At 30.9% G+C, this 15,861-nt stretch overlaps 1 protein-coding gene across 1 annotated transcript; it reads right to left on the reverse strand.

Annotated features, from left to right (window-relative positions):
• Positions 1 to 6,584: 6,584 nt before the first annotated feature.
• On the reverse strand, positions 6,585 to 11,964 carry LOC114177581 (NADPH--cytochrome P450 reductase). Its single transcript, XM_028062986.1, has 18 exons — positions 11,474 to 11,964; positions 11,289 to 11,348; positions 11,125 to 11,201; positions 10,959 to 11,016; positions 10,788 to 10,874; positions 10,659 to 10,695; positions 9,803 to 9,872; positions 9,520 to 9,711; positions 9,350 to 9,442; positions 9,024 to 9,249; positions 8,833 to 8,916; positions 8,580 to 8,731; positions 8,189 to 8,285; positions 7,910 to 8,059; positions 7,738 to 7,815; positions 7,529 to 7,651; positions 7,338 to 7,451; positions 6,585 to 7,043 (listed from the first exon to the last, which is right to left on the reverse strand). Exons 1-18 carry the CDS (start codon positions 11,813 to 11,815, stop codon positions 6,963 to 6,965), a joined length of 2,121 nt encoding a protein of 706 aa, XP_027918787.1. The 5' UTR covers positions 11,816 to 11,964; the 3' UTR covers positions 6,585 to 6,962.
• Between the last annotated feature and the right edge of the window lie 3,897 nt (positions 11,965 to 15,861).

Raw genomic sequence — 15,861 nt, forward strand, 5'->3', positions numbered from 1 at the left:
TTATCATAGAAAAAACTGACATTGTTATTGTTAACTGGCATTAAGGGAGTTCATGCATAATACATTATCACCAGGCACATCTAAATAGCATAATAAGGCAAAAGTCAAAATGAATTACAGTATTTATGGTGGTAAAATCATGAATTCTTCAAATTTAAAGATGACTATGTCATCTGTGTACCTAAGATGTAACTGGATGTGATTTTGTTCTATGAAATTATAATTTTATATTTTGTAGTTCTTGAATGTATACCCTCTTTCAGTATAGTCCTCGAACTAAAGACTAAAAGTACCAATACACGACTTCGATCTATTACATTTTTCTCTTGAATGCAAAAATTGGGCTTCGTAAGTGCCAACCTAATATCAATCATTTCCCTTTTTCTTGAAAGCAAAATTGAGTTTTATTGTAAAAGAAAATGATATTTTAATTATTTTTTTACTCACTTTTAACCTATTGCTTTAATCACCATTTAGAGATATTACAGGTTTTGCAATAAATAGAAAAAGAAAACATTAAAAGCTAATACTTGCTTTCTATTTTTGTTAAAATAAGTTTTTAACAATATTTATATTGTGCTAAATTGATTCACAAGCTTACTTTTATACGATTGTTTTGAATCCAGTTTTTATAAACTTTTCTCACACTACAATTTGATCGAATACATTATATATTAGATTTATCAATGTTTATTCACTTTTGTTTTATTAATTAAATATCAATCATAATTCTTCGCAAATCATTATTTTCTTACTCATTTTGTAGGGATTTATTTTGTAAATTTTGTAATTTTAATTTTAAAAAATTTGTGTTGTATTTTATGTATTTATAATTATATCTGTTTAAAATAAATTATATTAATATTTATATTTGTAACACTTTAGTGTAACCTATCAGTTGAAAATGTTAAATTATTGTAGTATAATTGTTTCCATAAATAATATTCATCATTATTTATATGTACACCGAACAAGTTATTTAAAGTCAAACATGGTATTACTCGTTGTTTTGTTTGAAAGAAAAAAATTAGAAATGTAGTGAGTTCATAATAAATAAGCAAGATGTTTAAAAAAAAGTTACTTATTGATCATTAACCTATCTATACGTCCACATAAAAAACAAAAAATTGTAATGTTTGGTAATTGTGCCTGAATTGGTTTTTTTGTGAAAATTGATGAAGAACTAACATAAAAGGGGCGAATAATAGTTTAGCAAAAACACCCGACAAATCAGGGTTAGGTGAAGATTAAGACCAATAACAACTTCCTAATGTGGACTTTCACGTGGGAACAAAGAAGCGTAAAAAAGAAAAGGAATAATGGACCCACAATTTGTGTTGTGTGGGTGAAATTTTGGGCATGTGCACTCAAATGGTAGTATGGTATTGGAACTTTAAAGTTGGGTAGCCTCATGCTTCATGCATCATAAATTTCTCTACCAACTTCCACACCTTTTCATACATCATAAATCTCTCATGTCTTAATTAATTTTATTTTAAACTTTAAAAAGTAATAATTAAATAAAATTAAAAAAAGAACTCTTAAAATTTGTATTGTCATAAATAGGTTAAGTTACTTTCTTTTGTTATCGTTTTTATTAACAAGTGTCGAATTGATCATTTAATTATTATTTTTCTTGATTTTTTTTGAAAAGTGATTTAATGTTCTCATTGTCCATCATTTTTCATGAATGGTGTTAAAGTAAAAAAGAGTTACATATTAACACGTAACACTATTTTTAATATTGTTTGTGAACTAATAGCTAAATTAAATTGAATATTTTTAAAAAAATTAGAATCAAATTGAGATATAATAAACTAAATGATCAATTTAACACTTTTTAACAAAAAAATAATTTAGCCTCATAAATATTGGAAAACCTTGTTTTGGTATCTAATATAAGGAAATCAGTTTAAGGTTAGGAATAAATATTAGTTTATTAGAAAATTTGAGATTATATAAAATACTAACTGATCTCAATTAAACATAAAAAAAATGAAGCTTTTGGTCTGAAATATGAGCGAAGATGTCTTAAAATTAATTTTAAACCGATTAACAATAATAGATAAATTAAAATAAAACTTCCATAATCTAAAAAATGTTATAAAAAAAGAAGAAGATATGTTTATATTTTTTAAATGAAATAATATTTACAATTTTATATTTTACCAAACCCATAGAAATATAAGTTAATATCCAATTTGTAACCTTATTAATTATAAATAGGAAGTAGGTCTAAACACTTAATTTCCTCACTTGATATGACCAAATTTAGTGGACAATCCTAATCTTTCATTTTAAATACGGTGTTCTTTAGTTTAGCATTACTTTGTACTAAAACAAAACTGAATTATTATATAAGAGAAAAATATATTTTTCTTTGATTTTTTTTACCTAAGTAAATAAGCAATACAAGATTAGTTAACTCTTATTTTGCGGTAAAAAAAATATTTTTCTTTTAACATTTCAGGATCACGTGCATTGCCCTGTCATGGCGAGGACATATCTATGCAACATTTAATATTTCTACTGTTCCCTCTCTCACATGCTACAACTACATAACATTATTGTGTTTCTTCTATTCATATTAACAAGGAAAAAACTATAGCATCGATGGAGAGAAGCATGATAAAAAGAATTGTTTAAATTTGTTATGAAATTGTTGAACTAAATTAAATGTGTTTTATTGCTTATGCTCCATCGCTGCATCAAGTGCGCCACTAATTGTCATCATTATTGGTGTGGAAGCTAACAATTACTTTTTCACTGTGTTTCAGTTTAGGATTAAATTTTTATGGAAGAGCATAATAAACATTTTTAATGTAAAACTAACTTTCTGTTGTTGTTAAGTTTTGGGTCAGTTAGTGAAAGGTCCAAGTCAGTCACTTGTTTTCTCACATCCAATTTTCCCCTTAGTTTCATACTTAGTTTTTTTTTTTCATTTATCCAAAAATCAGTTCTCACTCTTGCTCTTCTTAGAAAAAAAAATTTAGAAACTCAACTAGGACAATTGCGAAACCATCATTCCAAGTAGCGGAACGTTCTTTTCCCATGTAAGTTGAACAAAAATCTCTTATAGTTTTTTTTTTTTTTCAGTTCCGAAGTGTTAGTCTATTCCTGATTCGTGATCATAAACCTCATTGTTTTTTCCCTTTGTTCTTGTTTATCAGCTTCTTAAGCTACATTATTACTGTGGTACTCTTCAGTTAGGGCTCTCTCTCCGTAGTTTGTTTTCAATTTTGAGATAAGAGAAACTAGGGTTTTAAAATTTTTAACTGTCTTGCATGTTGCTATTTCTAGTTCTGATTCGTGCTTAAAATGTCGTTTTGATGTCGGTGAGTGTGTGAATATAAATTATATGTTGTTTCTGGCTGGATTAAAGGTATGCATGCGCGAGCAGGTGAGAATCGGCTAATATCGCCAGGTGAGAAACTTCTAGCTTAAGCGAGAATAGCAGAAAACTTCCCTTTGCTGGTGCTCAAGTTGTCACTCAAGCGAGAACTTTCGCCCAAACAAGAGTAGTCTCGCCTAAGCGAGAAAGTCTATTGAGTTTGTATTGTCCTTCTATTGAGTTCTAGCTCAAGCGAGGAGATTCTGGCTTAAGCGAGGGGACTTTGTCGCTTAAGCGAGATCTCCTAGCTTAAGCGAGAGTGAGACAGAGTTGTTTTAAATTTGTTGATTTCGCTTGTGGCTGATTGAAGTATTCTTAAAAGCATGAATATGTGAGAATGCATGTATGATGAGATATTCTTAATTGAAATTGCTATGTTTGGTCTGAAATGATAATGAATGTGTGAGAATATGTATATATTAAATAATGATCGACAAGAAAATGTGATCAACAATATTTCATTTGGAGCATATGAGTTTGATAAGTTTGATAAGTTTGATAAATACTTAGTATTTAAGCTTATTAATCTTTCTTATTTGCCTTTATTTCACATGTCTTGTGTTTATTTTTTGAGAGAAGCCATTAGTGTTATGTGTTTTGTTTAGTTAGGAATATTTTTTTTCTTGAGTCATTGTATAGGAAATGGAAGACTAAAAAAGACTAGAAAGTTGTCTGTCAGGACCATCTCGTCCGCCCAAAACTCCACCACTCGCCCAACAAGAAGTATGTCTCGTCTAACGAGACAGAGTAGTTGGACTTGTGTGTAACGGCTCGCCCAACGAGCAGATAGTTTCTTGGTTGGTTAAGTGTCGAGAATGAAACGAAATGAGTAGTTCTTTGGTGTGGAAACGCAAAGAAACTCGAAAACTTCGGTCAAGGGCACTTTTGGGACAAAACTACAACAAATTCTTTCATTTACTCGTGTGAATTCACCAAATTCGTATGTTCTAGATGATTAAGAGTAGTTAATCTCCATTTTCATTAGGATTTGATGTAATGAATTCATACTCTATGTAACTTTTCTTATGCAATATAATCTCTTTTGTATTCAATTGTTCTATCTTGATTATTAATGTGTATGATGGGAATATCATGCAATTTGTTGTTACCGGATCATTGGAAAATGAATTGCAACTACACATGGATAGAACACCTAAGAGTAATGGTTCTACGCATAGACATCATCTCTTGGTCATTCTAGAAATTTGATCTTAATGCAAATTGTATGTTAAAATGGCAAAGGAATTAGAGTTTTAAATTAACATATGGTTTAGAACTTGGTTCTAAAGAATTAGAGTAGGTATGCTTTTAACATGAGTGTGAGTACGTTATATATATATATATATATATATATATATATATATATATATATATATATTACATTAATTTATTCATGAAATTCAATCCTAGTGAAGCTTTTTACCCAATCACATACTTACTTTTATAATTTTGCATGCTTTTATTTTAGATTGAACTAAAAATATTTTTAACAATTGCTAAAATATAAACAATCACAAGTAGATTAATAAACACAAATATCTTGAAAAAAATGATATTTAAACTATCATTTTACTACTTAGAACGAATCGGTAGATTTGTCTATATTAACAAAATCTCAAGCAACATCCTAAATATCTTGATTGTTTAAGTGTTAAAACTGATAATGTTATATAGTTTTAGAGTTTGTGAGATCATACAATTATGAGCAATGACATGACTCCTCAAATGTAGTGGTAAAAATAATATCTTATTTATTGCAGGTGATATGCTACACTAATTCATTCAATAATGAATATATGTATTGTGGATGATATTAATTATATTGTGAAATAAATCAAATACATTACACTACAATTAAATTATAACTATAGATTAATATGTATGTTATTAAGTAGAAAGAGGTGCACCTAGTTTAGGTATAAACTATAAGTGTTGGCCTAACAATATTATATTCAAAATCACAAAAATTAAATGTCACGTGGACGAAAAAATATTTTATAAATTTAAATCATTAACTTTTTTATAAAGAATGTCTAAAGTTCACTATGTTTAATTAGTTTTAAATTGTGTAGAAATAATAAAAGGTTATAACTATTTTTTATGTTACTTATAATTTAATATAATATAAATATTATTATTAATATTTTGTTTTGTTTCTCTTTAGAGATGTTCATGACATATTAATAAATTGTTTTATACAAATTCAATAATATAGTAGAATGAATAAAAATAATACTGACTGTTACCTCTTGTATAAACATCAATGAGAGATAATATTTGAAAAAGAATAAAATTGATTGGTGAAGAATATTTTATTCTTTAATGAACTCCTTATTTTAATGAATATTATATGATTTATTAGAGTAAAATTTTAATTTTAATGAGAGAAAATTTATAAAAGAAATCATTATGAAGTATTCACTTTTAATTTTAATTTTTTTTATTTTACGTTAGAGACGTCAAAATAATTTTAAACCTGTAAACCACTCTGATTCACCACATATTCAAATATAATTGGGTTGAAAAAATTTTAAATTTTTCTTAAATACTAAAATTCTTATTTGTTCCTCATATTAGTTTTAATTATTCAATTGAATTTCCTTATTTTATTTTGGTTAAAAATTAAGTTGTAATTTTTGTTCATATTCCTTTTCTTCTGTTCCAATACATTTTACCTTTCACGCTTTTATCATAATAAAAAAATTTAATACATCATATTACATTTTAATGAAGGTTCTTCTAATTATCAACAATAAGTCACTGTAGGATTCTTACGTCTCTAGATTATAATTTATACACAAGTCGAATGTTTTCTTTTGCGAAATAAACGATATTCAAATTACATAACCTGAATTTTTCCTTATGTAAAAAGTAACTCTTATAATTCATGAGTAAAACACAAACATATTTAAAATATACATTTCAAAAACTTTTTTCATGTAAAAAAATTATGTAATTCATAGTTCCTTTTTATGTAAAAAAAAAAGGATTATGTGATTCAATAGTTAAAAGAACCTTCTGAATTACTCAATCCAAAAATTACACTTTTATGTAAAAACTACTTAATTTTCATGAAATAAAAAAGTATAAGAGTTCCAAAAGAAATCCTGAATTGGGAAATGAAAACTGAGAATGATGCAGTGTCGTCAATTATGTGTGAGATTTTTGGGACATCTAAATCTAATAATAACAGTTGCACAAAATAATTTCTTTACCTCCAAACATTTTGATAGTTCATACGATACAATACAAGGAATTGTCTGCGTCTGAGAACCTTTTTTTCAGGTTCATCATACATTACAAGAAAGCTAGAGTAAACACTTCATACATAGTCTACTACTATAAACAGTATATAAATTACAGGAACCAAAAAGAATCCATTAGAAAATATAATAAAAAAAGAATTGTAGGAAATGTTGTTGTGGCAACAGGGACCCCCTCAATTTTGAGGGCATTAATGAAAGCTGGCGCAAATGAGGCCCTTTCAATAATATCTTCTAGCCACAACTCTACGTTTACGCAAGTTTATTATTATCTTTGTCACCCCACGGCTTGCATTCAGATATCGTCATCACCATACATCGCGCAAATACCTGCCAGTTGTTTGTAGATTCTTTACCATGCTCTCAGCCTGGGAACTATCCATAGAACCCTGATATACAAGAAAACTCGATTAAGACACATACTCGGTATCATATGGAAAAGAAGATTTCATTATTCACACAAGACACATCTCTTGTGCCCTCCCGGAAGAGACAATCTCTAATAGAGACATAATATCTATATGCTCTAGGTAACAAAGATATTTGGAATTATGTCCACCGCTACAAACCCATTAAAAAAACAGCCACTTGCAGAAGCAGCTATTAATAGAAGACGCCAAATTCGCAATCACCAATGGCATCAATTTAAGGAAATTCAAGACTTGTTATATTAAAAAATGTACCTGCTCTTGCAAAATTGTGTGCAGGGCGCGGTGTACATCCCTAGCCATGCCCTTGGCATCACCGCACACATATAAGTAAGCTCCCTGAGATAACATACTCCAAATTTCGGAAGCCTGGCACATGAACCGTTGAGTAAGAGAAGGCACACATCTTTGGTTCGTAATTAATTAATCGTTCAAGAGAAAAGTACCTTCTCCATCATTTTATGTTGCACATACTCCTTCGTGGGTCCCTCCCGTGAGAAGGCAACAATGAGTTCAGAAAGTGCGCCAGTATTAATGAAGTGATTCAACTCGTCTTCATAGATGTAGTCCTTTAATAAAATTATTAAAAAAATATTAGTAAGCTGATCTAAATTATATTTAACTCAAAATCTGCATGATAGATAAGGTAACTCACCATTTTACTGTTCCTGCACCCAAAGAAGAAAACAGAAGGGCCAAGTTCAGCTCCTTCTTCTTTCAGAGCTAATCTTTCCTGAAGGTGCAAATAAAAAACCAACTAAATAATTGGAATAGATAGATGGATGGAAAAAAGAATTAGGAGATAAAATGTCTAGTAGATTATATACCTGCAGGAAACCCCTGAAAGGAGCCAATCCGGTGCCAGGACCAATCATGATTATAGGCACTTTATTATCAGCAGGTAGTCTAAAGTTGGACGTCCTTACAAAGATAGGAGCCCAACTGCAGTCCGTGCTTTTCTCCAATGGCACAGAATTCTGGACATCAAACCAAATGGTAAGGTTTTTTTTTTAATGGAGAAATAAACACTTTAGCTTAGTCACATAAACAAAAAGTCCGCCAATCTTAAATAGTTTAACCATAATCTATGAAACAAATATAAGTACCTTCATCCACGTAGAACACACTCCTTTGTGAATCCTTCCGGTGGGCATTTTATCACATACTAATGCACAAGTAACATGAATTCTGTTTGGCGCCATTCTGTTAACAATTACAGCAAACAGCCAAACTGTAAGTACGAGAACATAAGTTTATATGATATCCTGACTAAGGAAGTAAAGAGAACAGAAAACTACAATGGCAGTTTTGAGACCAATGAAAACAGGCGCAGACTTAATAATGTTAAGGGAAGTTCAGGATTAAAACGGCTGGCTAAGAAATCAAGACACCACCAAGACATTGAAAAATTGGTTGCTAAACATCCTCACATCACAGGGACACACACATGCCTACACATGTACAGACAGTAATACAATGCAATGAAAATAAATTAACCTTGGAGATGAGGAGATTGAATAAAATCTTGGCTGCAGACGAGGAGCAACTGCCGCAAAAAAGACACCAAGTGGAGGTTTGGCTGATGGAAATTCAGCCATGACCTCAAGGAGACTTCTCTGAGAGGCAGTCACCCACTCTGAATATTCATCCTACAAAAGTAGACAAAATTAGCATACAAATGAGAAACATAAGTAGAAATAGTTACTTTAAATCCCCATGGTATAAAATAAAATTAAAAAAAATATTAAACCTTTCCGGCAGGTGAGGCAAGATGCCTTAGACGATCAGCTTCAGATGCATCAGATGCATGAGCAGCTAAGGCAAGCAAGACAGACTGAAAAAAATGTTCAAAGAATTATTAATTGTTAGATAAAGTGAATCTCTCGAGAAGATAAAGAGATGTGGTTGAAATTAAGGGTGTATCAAACCCAAAACAAGCACCTTTTTGGGTGAACTCAAAACATCCGCATATCGTGCAATTGCAGTTCTTAGAGTACAAGGTGGGAATGGAGGTGGCAAGGAGCTTCCGCTAAGTGGTTTCCCATCTTCACCATCAGCATGGATAGAGAAATAGGTATCTGGTGACAAACCTAATAACCTTAATGCCTCTTCCACAGTTTCAGACAAATTCTCACAGTAAACACCAACATGGTCCCCTGTTTCATATCTGTGTAATAAAAAAAAAGGCATAAGAACATGGAAAATGTAGGAAATTATATAAACAAGTGTGTATCACCATAGGTTTATTCTCACAAGCAAATACTTACGTAACTCCAGTTCCTGAAGTCTCAAATTCCAAATGAGTACAAGATCGATCGGATGCAGGAGTGTGAAGCTCCTTACGCACAGCCACATTTGCCCTGCACACGCATAGGAATTCATGTCAGATTATAGTAAGGCATAACTGATTTGCACCTCAATAACTATCTTAATGTACCTGACTGGATGTTGAGCATCCACAACGGCGTGACCATTTACATTATGCCACTTCTTTTCATCAACAGACACTTCCAATGGATCATGAATAACAACCCGGTACTCCAAAACAGCAGCAGTATAAGGCGTAGAGACAGTTGTATCATCCTCATCTCTAAGCAGTTGGTCCAATGCTGGCCACAGTTCTTCTTTCCTGCAATAGTAGTCATATTTAGTGGAGGAGAAAGAGTATAAAAATAGATTCATGCACCAATACATTCAAGTCAACTTGATTATTTCAATACCATGCAGTAAAGTCATCCTCAATACATTGATCATCGTCTCCAAGACCCACACGCAGAAGACGATTCCCACCTTCAATGGCAAAAGACAGGTCAGATCATGCATTGCGAGAAGGAGTACTATTAAAGTGTGAAAGAATAACGTAAATAACAAAATTTGACAACTATAATATAATTAAGCTAGTAATGCATGAACTTTTCTGTGTAGAGTATTTATCTATATGAATAGTTTTAAATGACAACCCAAGCAGAAATCAAATTCATTAAAAAAGTTACCCACTTCTGTTACAACACTTCATTTAGTACGTTAATTAATTACCATTGAATCTGGAGAATGAACACAAAGGTACTGATCAACCAACAAAGTTTAATTATTATCGGAATTCTTATTAAGTATAAAGATTTGGGATCGCAATCCCCCTTGTCAAGTTTGATGATCACGTGAAGAGAAAAAAAAAAAGAGAAAATAAAGTCTGTTAGGATTGCGGAGCCCTTTAATTTAATACACCTAGTTCGTCTGAATATCTTCAAAAAAAATTCACCAGTGAGATCTTCATGTGAGATCCAGATCCAAGAGTAATATTCATCTAAAACTCAGGCAAGGAGAGAGATTGCGCAATGCCCATGCAATTACAGTTTTTAAGAATTTCAACCTTTGGAAAACGATTACACAGAAGTGCAGAATACGAAATTGTTGAAAACCATGTGGACGTATTTATAAGGAATTTTTTTTCTATTATTTAAAATGTCAATCGGCAACAACAGTGATTGTACAACTTTACCAATCAAATTTAAATCTACCAATTGCCATGGAAATTCATCGAGGACTGAACGAAATAAAGAGAAATGAAGAGTATACCTTGCTCAGCAAACAATTCATCCACTTCTATAGCCACCTGCGTTAATTCCCACAGCAACCAGCAACTCCGTGGTTAAAAGCAAATTGAAACCTTAGAAGAAAAAAAAAGTGTAGGAATTAAGTACAAACCTTGTTAAAATGCTCATACTGCCTGTTCCCGAGGCCAAACACACCATAATGAAGATTCTTAAACGACCCTTCTCCTTTCTCACCCCCCTAATCAGAGTGACACTCAAAGTCAAAACATAATCCCATGATTTCACTCAACAATAATGCCACTGGAGTCAGTATCAAACTCACCTCCGTAAACCACTTATAAAACCTTGCCGCATTATCAGTAGGCTCACCATCACCATATCTACAACGACACCACAACATAAGAAATCTCAAACTACACTACACAGAGAGAGACGAACAGAAATAAACCATAAACAAATAAATATTAAAAAATGGCGAAAATACTCACGTGGCTAAAAAGAAAAGAACGTGCGACTCCTTCTTGAACCTTGCCTCGTACTCTTCGTCATCGGCCGCGTAATCATCCTGCTCGGAAAATCCACAACGCGTAAGCATAAAACGGTGGTAACAAACAAAACGGAAATAGAATAACAGTTACAGTAATAACGGTACCAAATCGACGACTCTGAAAGTGGCCTTCTCGTATCGCGCTTTGGCCTCTTCCGCTATGGCCTGTTGTAACGCGAAATTCAAATTCGAGTGAGGTTCAGAAGAGAGAGATACCTTTAATTAATTAATTAATTAATTGATTGATTAATTAGTTAACGAGTTTCGGGATGAATGGATTGAGAGATTACCTTGGCGAAGCCTTCGGCGGTGCCGGTCTGAGTGCCGAAGAAGATGGTGACCTTCTTGGTACCGTCGTCGAGCTCAATCTCAGGAAGCTTCTCGATGACGCGCTTGGGAGGCTCGAGAGGCTTGGGCTTGGGGGCGGCAGATCTCCGCCATATGAAGACGACGACGCAGCCGATGAGTACGGCGATGGAGGTGGTGAGCATCATGACGAACTCGCGGTTCTCAAGAAAGACGGTGGCGGCAGAGGCGTTGGTTGAGGAGATGTTGGAGGGGTCGAGCGTGCCCTTGATCATGGCGGACATGAGATCCAGAGGGGAAATCTTCATGGAGCTTGAATCTTCCATGGCGATGGCAAAGTGGACGAATGTGTTGAAGTAATTGAGCGAGGAAGGAAGAAAGAGTATGGCGAGTCTCTCGTCTCGGGAAGTTGGTGCGTTGAATGCAAAGTAGTTGGGAGTTGAGAGAGAGACTCTGAAGAAGAAAAGGCGTGGCTGAGGGGGTTATATTGTTGGGAGGGAAACAACAACAACAACAACAACGACGCCCACCAACCCAGACCGGTCAAATCCACCTACCACACCTCCCCTTAACCTTAACCCTGGTTAATCATAATGCTCTATTTCTCTATTTCTCTATTTCTATTTTCACTGTCTCTTCCTTTCATAAATTTATGTTTTAACGTATCACACTGTCACCACCAAAAATTCAGTACAATTCCTTAATTTATGTAATTACCACTTTCTTCCATAACATTGAATCTTGTTTTTCTGATTTAATTTTACAATTTATCATACCTAAAAGATTACTAATAACAATAAATTTATACTTTCTAAACTATTTTTATCATTATAATTAACTCTCCTCATGGTTTACGACTATAATTCCTCTCTTTCTGATTATATGTGCTTAGTCTATAGATAATTTATTTAGGAAACGTAATAAATTTAGTTCTTTAAAAAGTAAACATTGTTTATAAGATGAATCCTGTAAATAAAGAACAGATGATAGTCTTTTCAATGACTTCTAATGAAATGAAAGTAATGGTTGGACCTTTGACTTTGTTATATTTTCTTTTCTATTAATTCTATATTAAAATATTTAATTAGATAGTTGATTTTATAATTTTTTGTTGGTTCTTGATTTTTTTTAAAATCGTCTAACAATTTTTATTTTCTGAATGTCTGGAGCATTATGAACCCAACTTTAATAATTACAGCAAGAAAACAAAACTAACTTTGATAACTCAATTATAAATTATTACATCATCAATGACCTAATTGTATATTTCCTGAATCACTTGTATCATGAAAGAGGCAATGATGTTTGAATCCTATACAACTAATCCTAGAGACCAAAAAATTCTTCAAATGTTTAACTGAATTGTATTTTAAAAAATTAAACTTGAAAACACTTTATTACAGTGATACAATATCACATCTAAAAAGTAGCTTACTTTTATAAAATAATCATTTTAAAAGTTTGTAATTGCGTATAAAAATTGTTTACTTATTTAGAAGTAAATTCTTAAGTATTTTAAAAAAATACGATTAGTGGAATGATATTAGCACATTCCTAATCTCTATCAGAAATTTCAACATCGGTTTACGAATTTTGGTCTTACCTAATATGACCTATATATCACTTCCTTTTTCTGCCATTTGCCTCATACTGTTTACTTCTTTCTTGCTACTTGGTATTTTCCATCATTGAAGAGAGAGATCACCGTTCAATCTAGGGTGGGGTCCACTATAAATATAGCAAAACTTTAATTATGATTTTTAGATATTATTTAATTAATAATTAGATTAAATATAAAAATTTATGACTCATAATGGCTACATTTAGTTATGCCTAATCTTCTATATGATAATGATATAATAAAATTAAACAACCTTACGAGAAAGAGAAAACACATAGCTCCTAAAGGTGAAACTATAACGAAAATAGTCTCACTGTTCATAGTTGCTATGTAATTATACGAAACTAAAAAAAATATTAAATAATTCATCTGTTTTTATATATTTTGATTAAAAAAATCTTAAACTATTATTATATTATTGAAATGTATAAAATAATTCCCCACGTGTCTTGCGCTTCCCATCTTTCTAGCTACAATTCATTATTGCTCAGTTTACAGCGTAGGCTGTTTCATCCGGTGAGAACGCGAACACGTTTTGATTTCTGCTAGCGGTAACGATGCAAACACGTGTATAGCCAACCACTTAGCCGACAAGACAATGCAGAAAAGTTATGGGAGAATGTTAACATCAATCCCAATAATCTATTTTACGTAATGGGATCATTAAAAGTTTTTTTTTTTTTTAAATAGTAAAAAAAATCTGGGAAATATATGATATTTATGAATATGAAATTTTGTCTTGTTTATATTTTCTATAAGGGTTTATCATAGAGATTTTTTCAATACAAATACAATTTTAATAAGCTTTATAAACATTTTTTTCTTGAAGTTAAAATATATTTTATTGATAAAAATAATTATATAAACTACTCTTTCGGACAAATTTTGAAAAGAAATTATTATTAACGTCTCATATGTACTGAACATATCTTGATTAAATTAAATTTTATTGATATTTTAACATTCGTTTTAAAATGTTATTTTTGTAAAACAAAATTCTTATGATGATGTAATAAAAGGTTATATATATATATATATATATATATATATATATATTAAAATTAGAAAATTAGTCAATACATAAATTAAAAATGGTTAATATTCATTTATATTTGACAACCATAAAATTTATTGATTTTTTTAAAATATATGAGAACAAGGTGATAACTCATTATTATATTTTATTATTTTTGAATTGCTTCCAACTTTATACATACACCTTACATTGTTAGTAATTATATTTTATTTTTGGCAATATTACACATGCATAATGCACTCATCCTCTTTTTTTATTCTTGAAAAGATGTTGTGATAGATCCACTCTTATTTTGTTAAGAGTTGACATAAAATCATCATGTGAGGTGCACATGCTTATTTAATGTTACGTAAATTTTTTTAATATATGTCAACAAATATTAGAAATGACACACTCTTAATTTATTTTTAAATAATTATATATATATATATATATATATGAATGATTTTAGATGATAAAATTAAATATATAAATGTTTTAAATATACATTCACACATGATGTACATAAGAGATTTGATGAGATCTTCTCTATGATAAAAATTGCGTGGTCCACCCTAAAATTATTTTTTCTACATCTACCAAAATTAGTTACCCATTCTCAGCCAATAAATTATATTTTTGTTTTATTTCTTATGCGGCTATGAATGTCCAATTGAAGTGTACCATTGTAGGATTTGCATAAATTTGAATAAAATGTCTACACGGTACAATCTCGTGCTAAAATCAAAATCAGGCAAAATAAACTGTTTTTTCTATGATGGATTATGGATCGATATAATATTTTTTATAAAAACTAAACCCACCATAAAATGATAATTTTGATTTAAAAAGGAGTGGATTTTTTTTTTATTTCTTGAAAGCGGAATGTGATATAAATCTTTTAAATTTGATTAATTATAGTTATTTATTTTGTCTGAAAATGTAAATTTGATTTTCTCTTGTTCCACAGAATGAATGATTGAGGGGCAAGAACTGAATATGATTAAATTGAATGTGGAATTTAAATGTTTGTGTGGGGACAGTGAAGGGAAATTGGTCCAGAGGCATGGACAGTGATGATTAAATGGGGATGGCAGAGAGGCCTGAGATTCACAAATTTGATTTTAGACATTATTGTTTCAGCCATATATAGTTTTCGCATTGTGACCACAAATTACAATCTCCTTCTGCCTCTATTTGTCCATTCTTCCTAACAAGAAGACAATCAACTTCTGGTACTGTCACTCGTGAATTAGAAACGGCCCAATGTACTTCTTCTTCTTCTACATTTTTCTTCGCATCAAAATTTCATTTTCATTTACATCTACATCTCTCACATTTTCAATCACTTTATGGTTATAAACTCTCATTAACAAAATCAAAAAACGTCTTAATATATAAACCTTTTCAAAATATGTTATCTGACCAATATAAAACTAAAACCTTTTTACAATAAAGAAAAATTTTATATATATTTTTTCAATGCAATTCTTAACAAAGTGGATATGAATGAGTATAAAGAGCACTATACATGAAAAAAGAAAAAACTCACAGAACCTACTATTTTGAGTTGGGTCCTTCTTACATGAAATGATAACCAAACAAAATGGTACACTGCATGTAGAACAAACATGTGAATAAAACCTATATTACATTTACAAAATATTTTTTTATGACTATATATTTGTTGTCAAAGCACTGCAGAAAAAATGTGCTGTTTAATATGTGATGGGAGA

This window comes from Vigna unguiculata, chromosome 3 (genome assembly GCF_004118075.2).
Source record: "Vigna unguiculata cultivar IT97K-499-35 chromosome 3, ASM411807v1, whole genome shotgun sequence".
Classification (NCBI taxonomy): domain Eukaryota; kingdom Viridiplantae; phylum Streptophyta; class Magnoliopsida; order Fabales; family Fabaceae; genus Vigna; species Vigna unguiculata.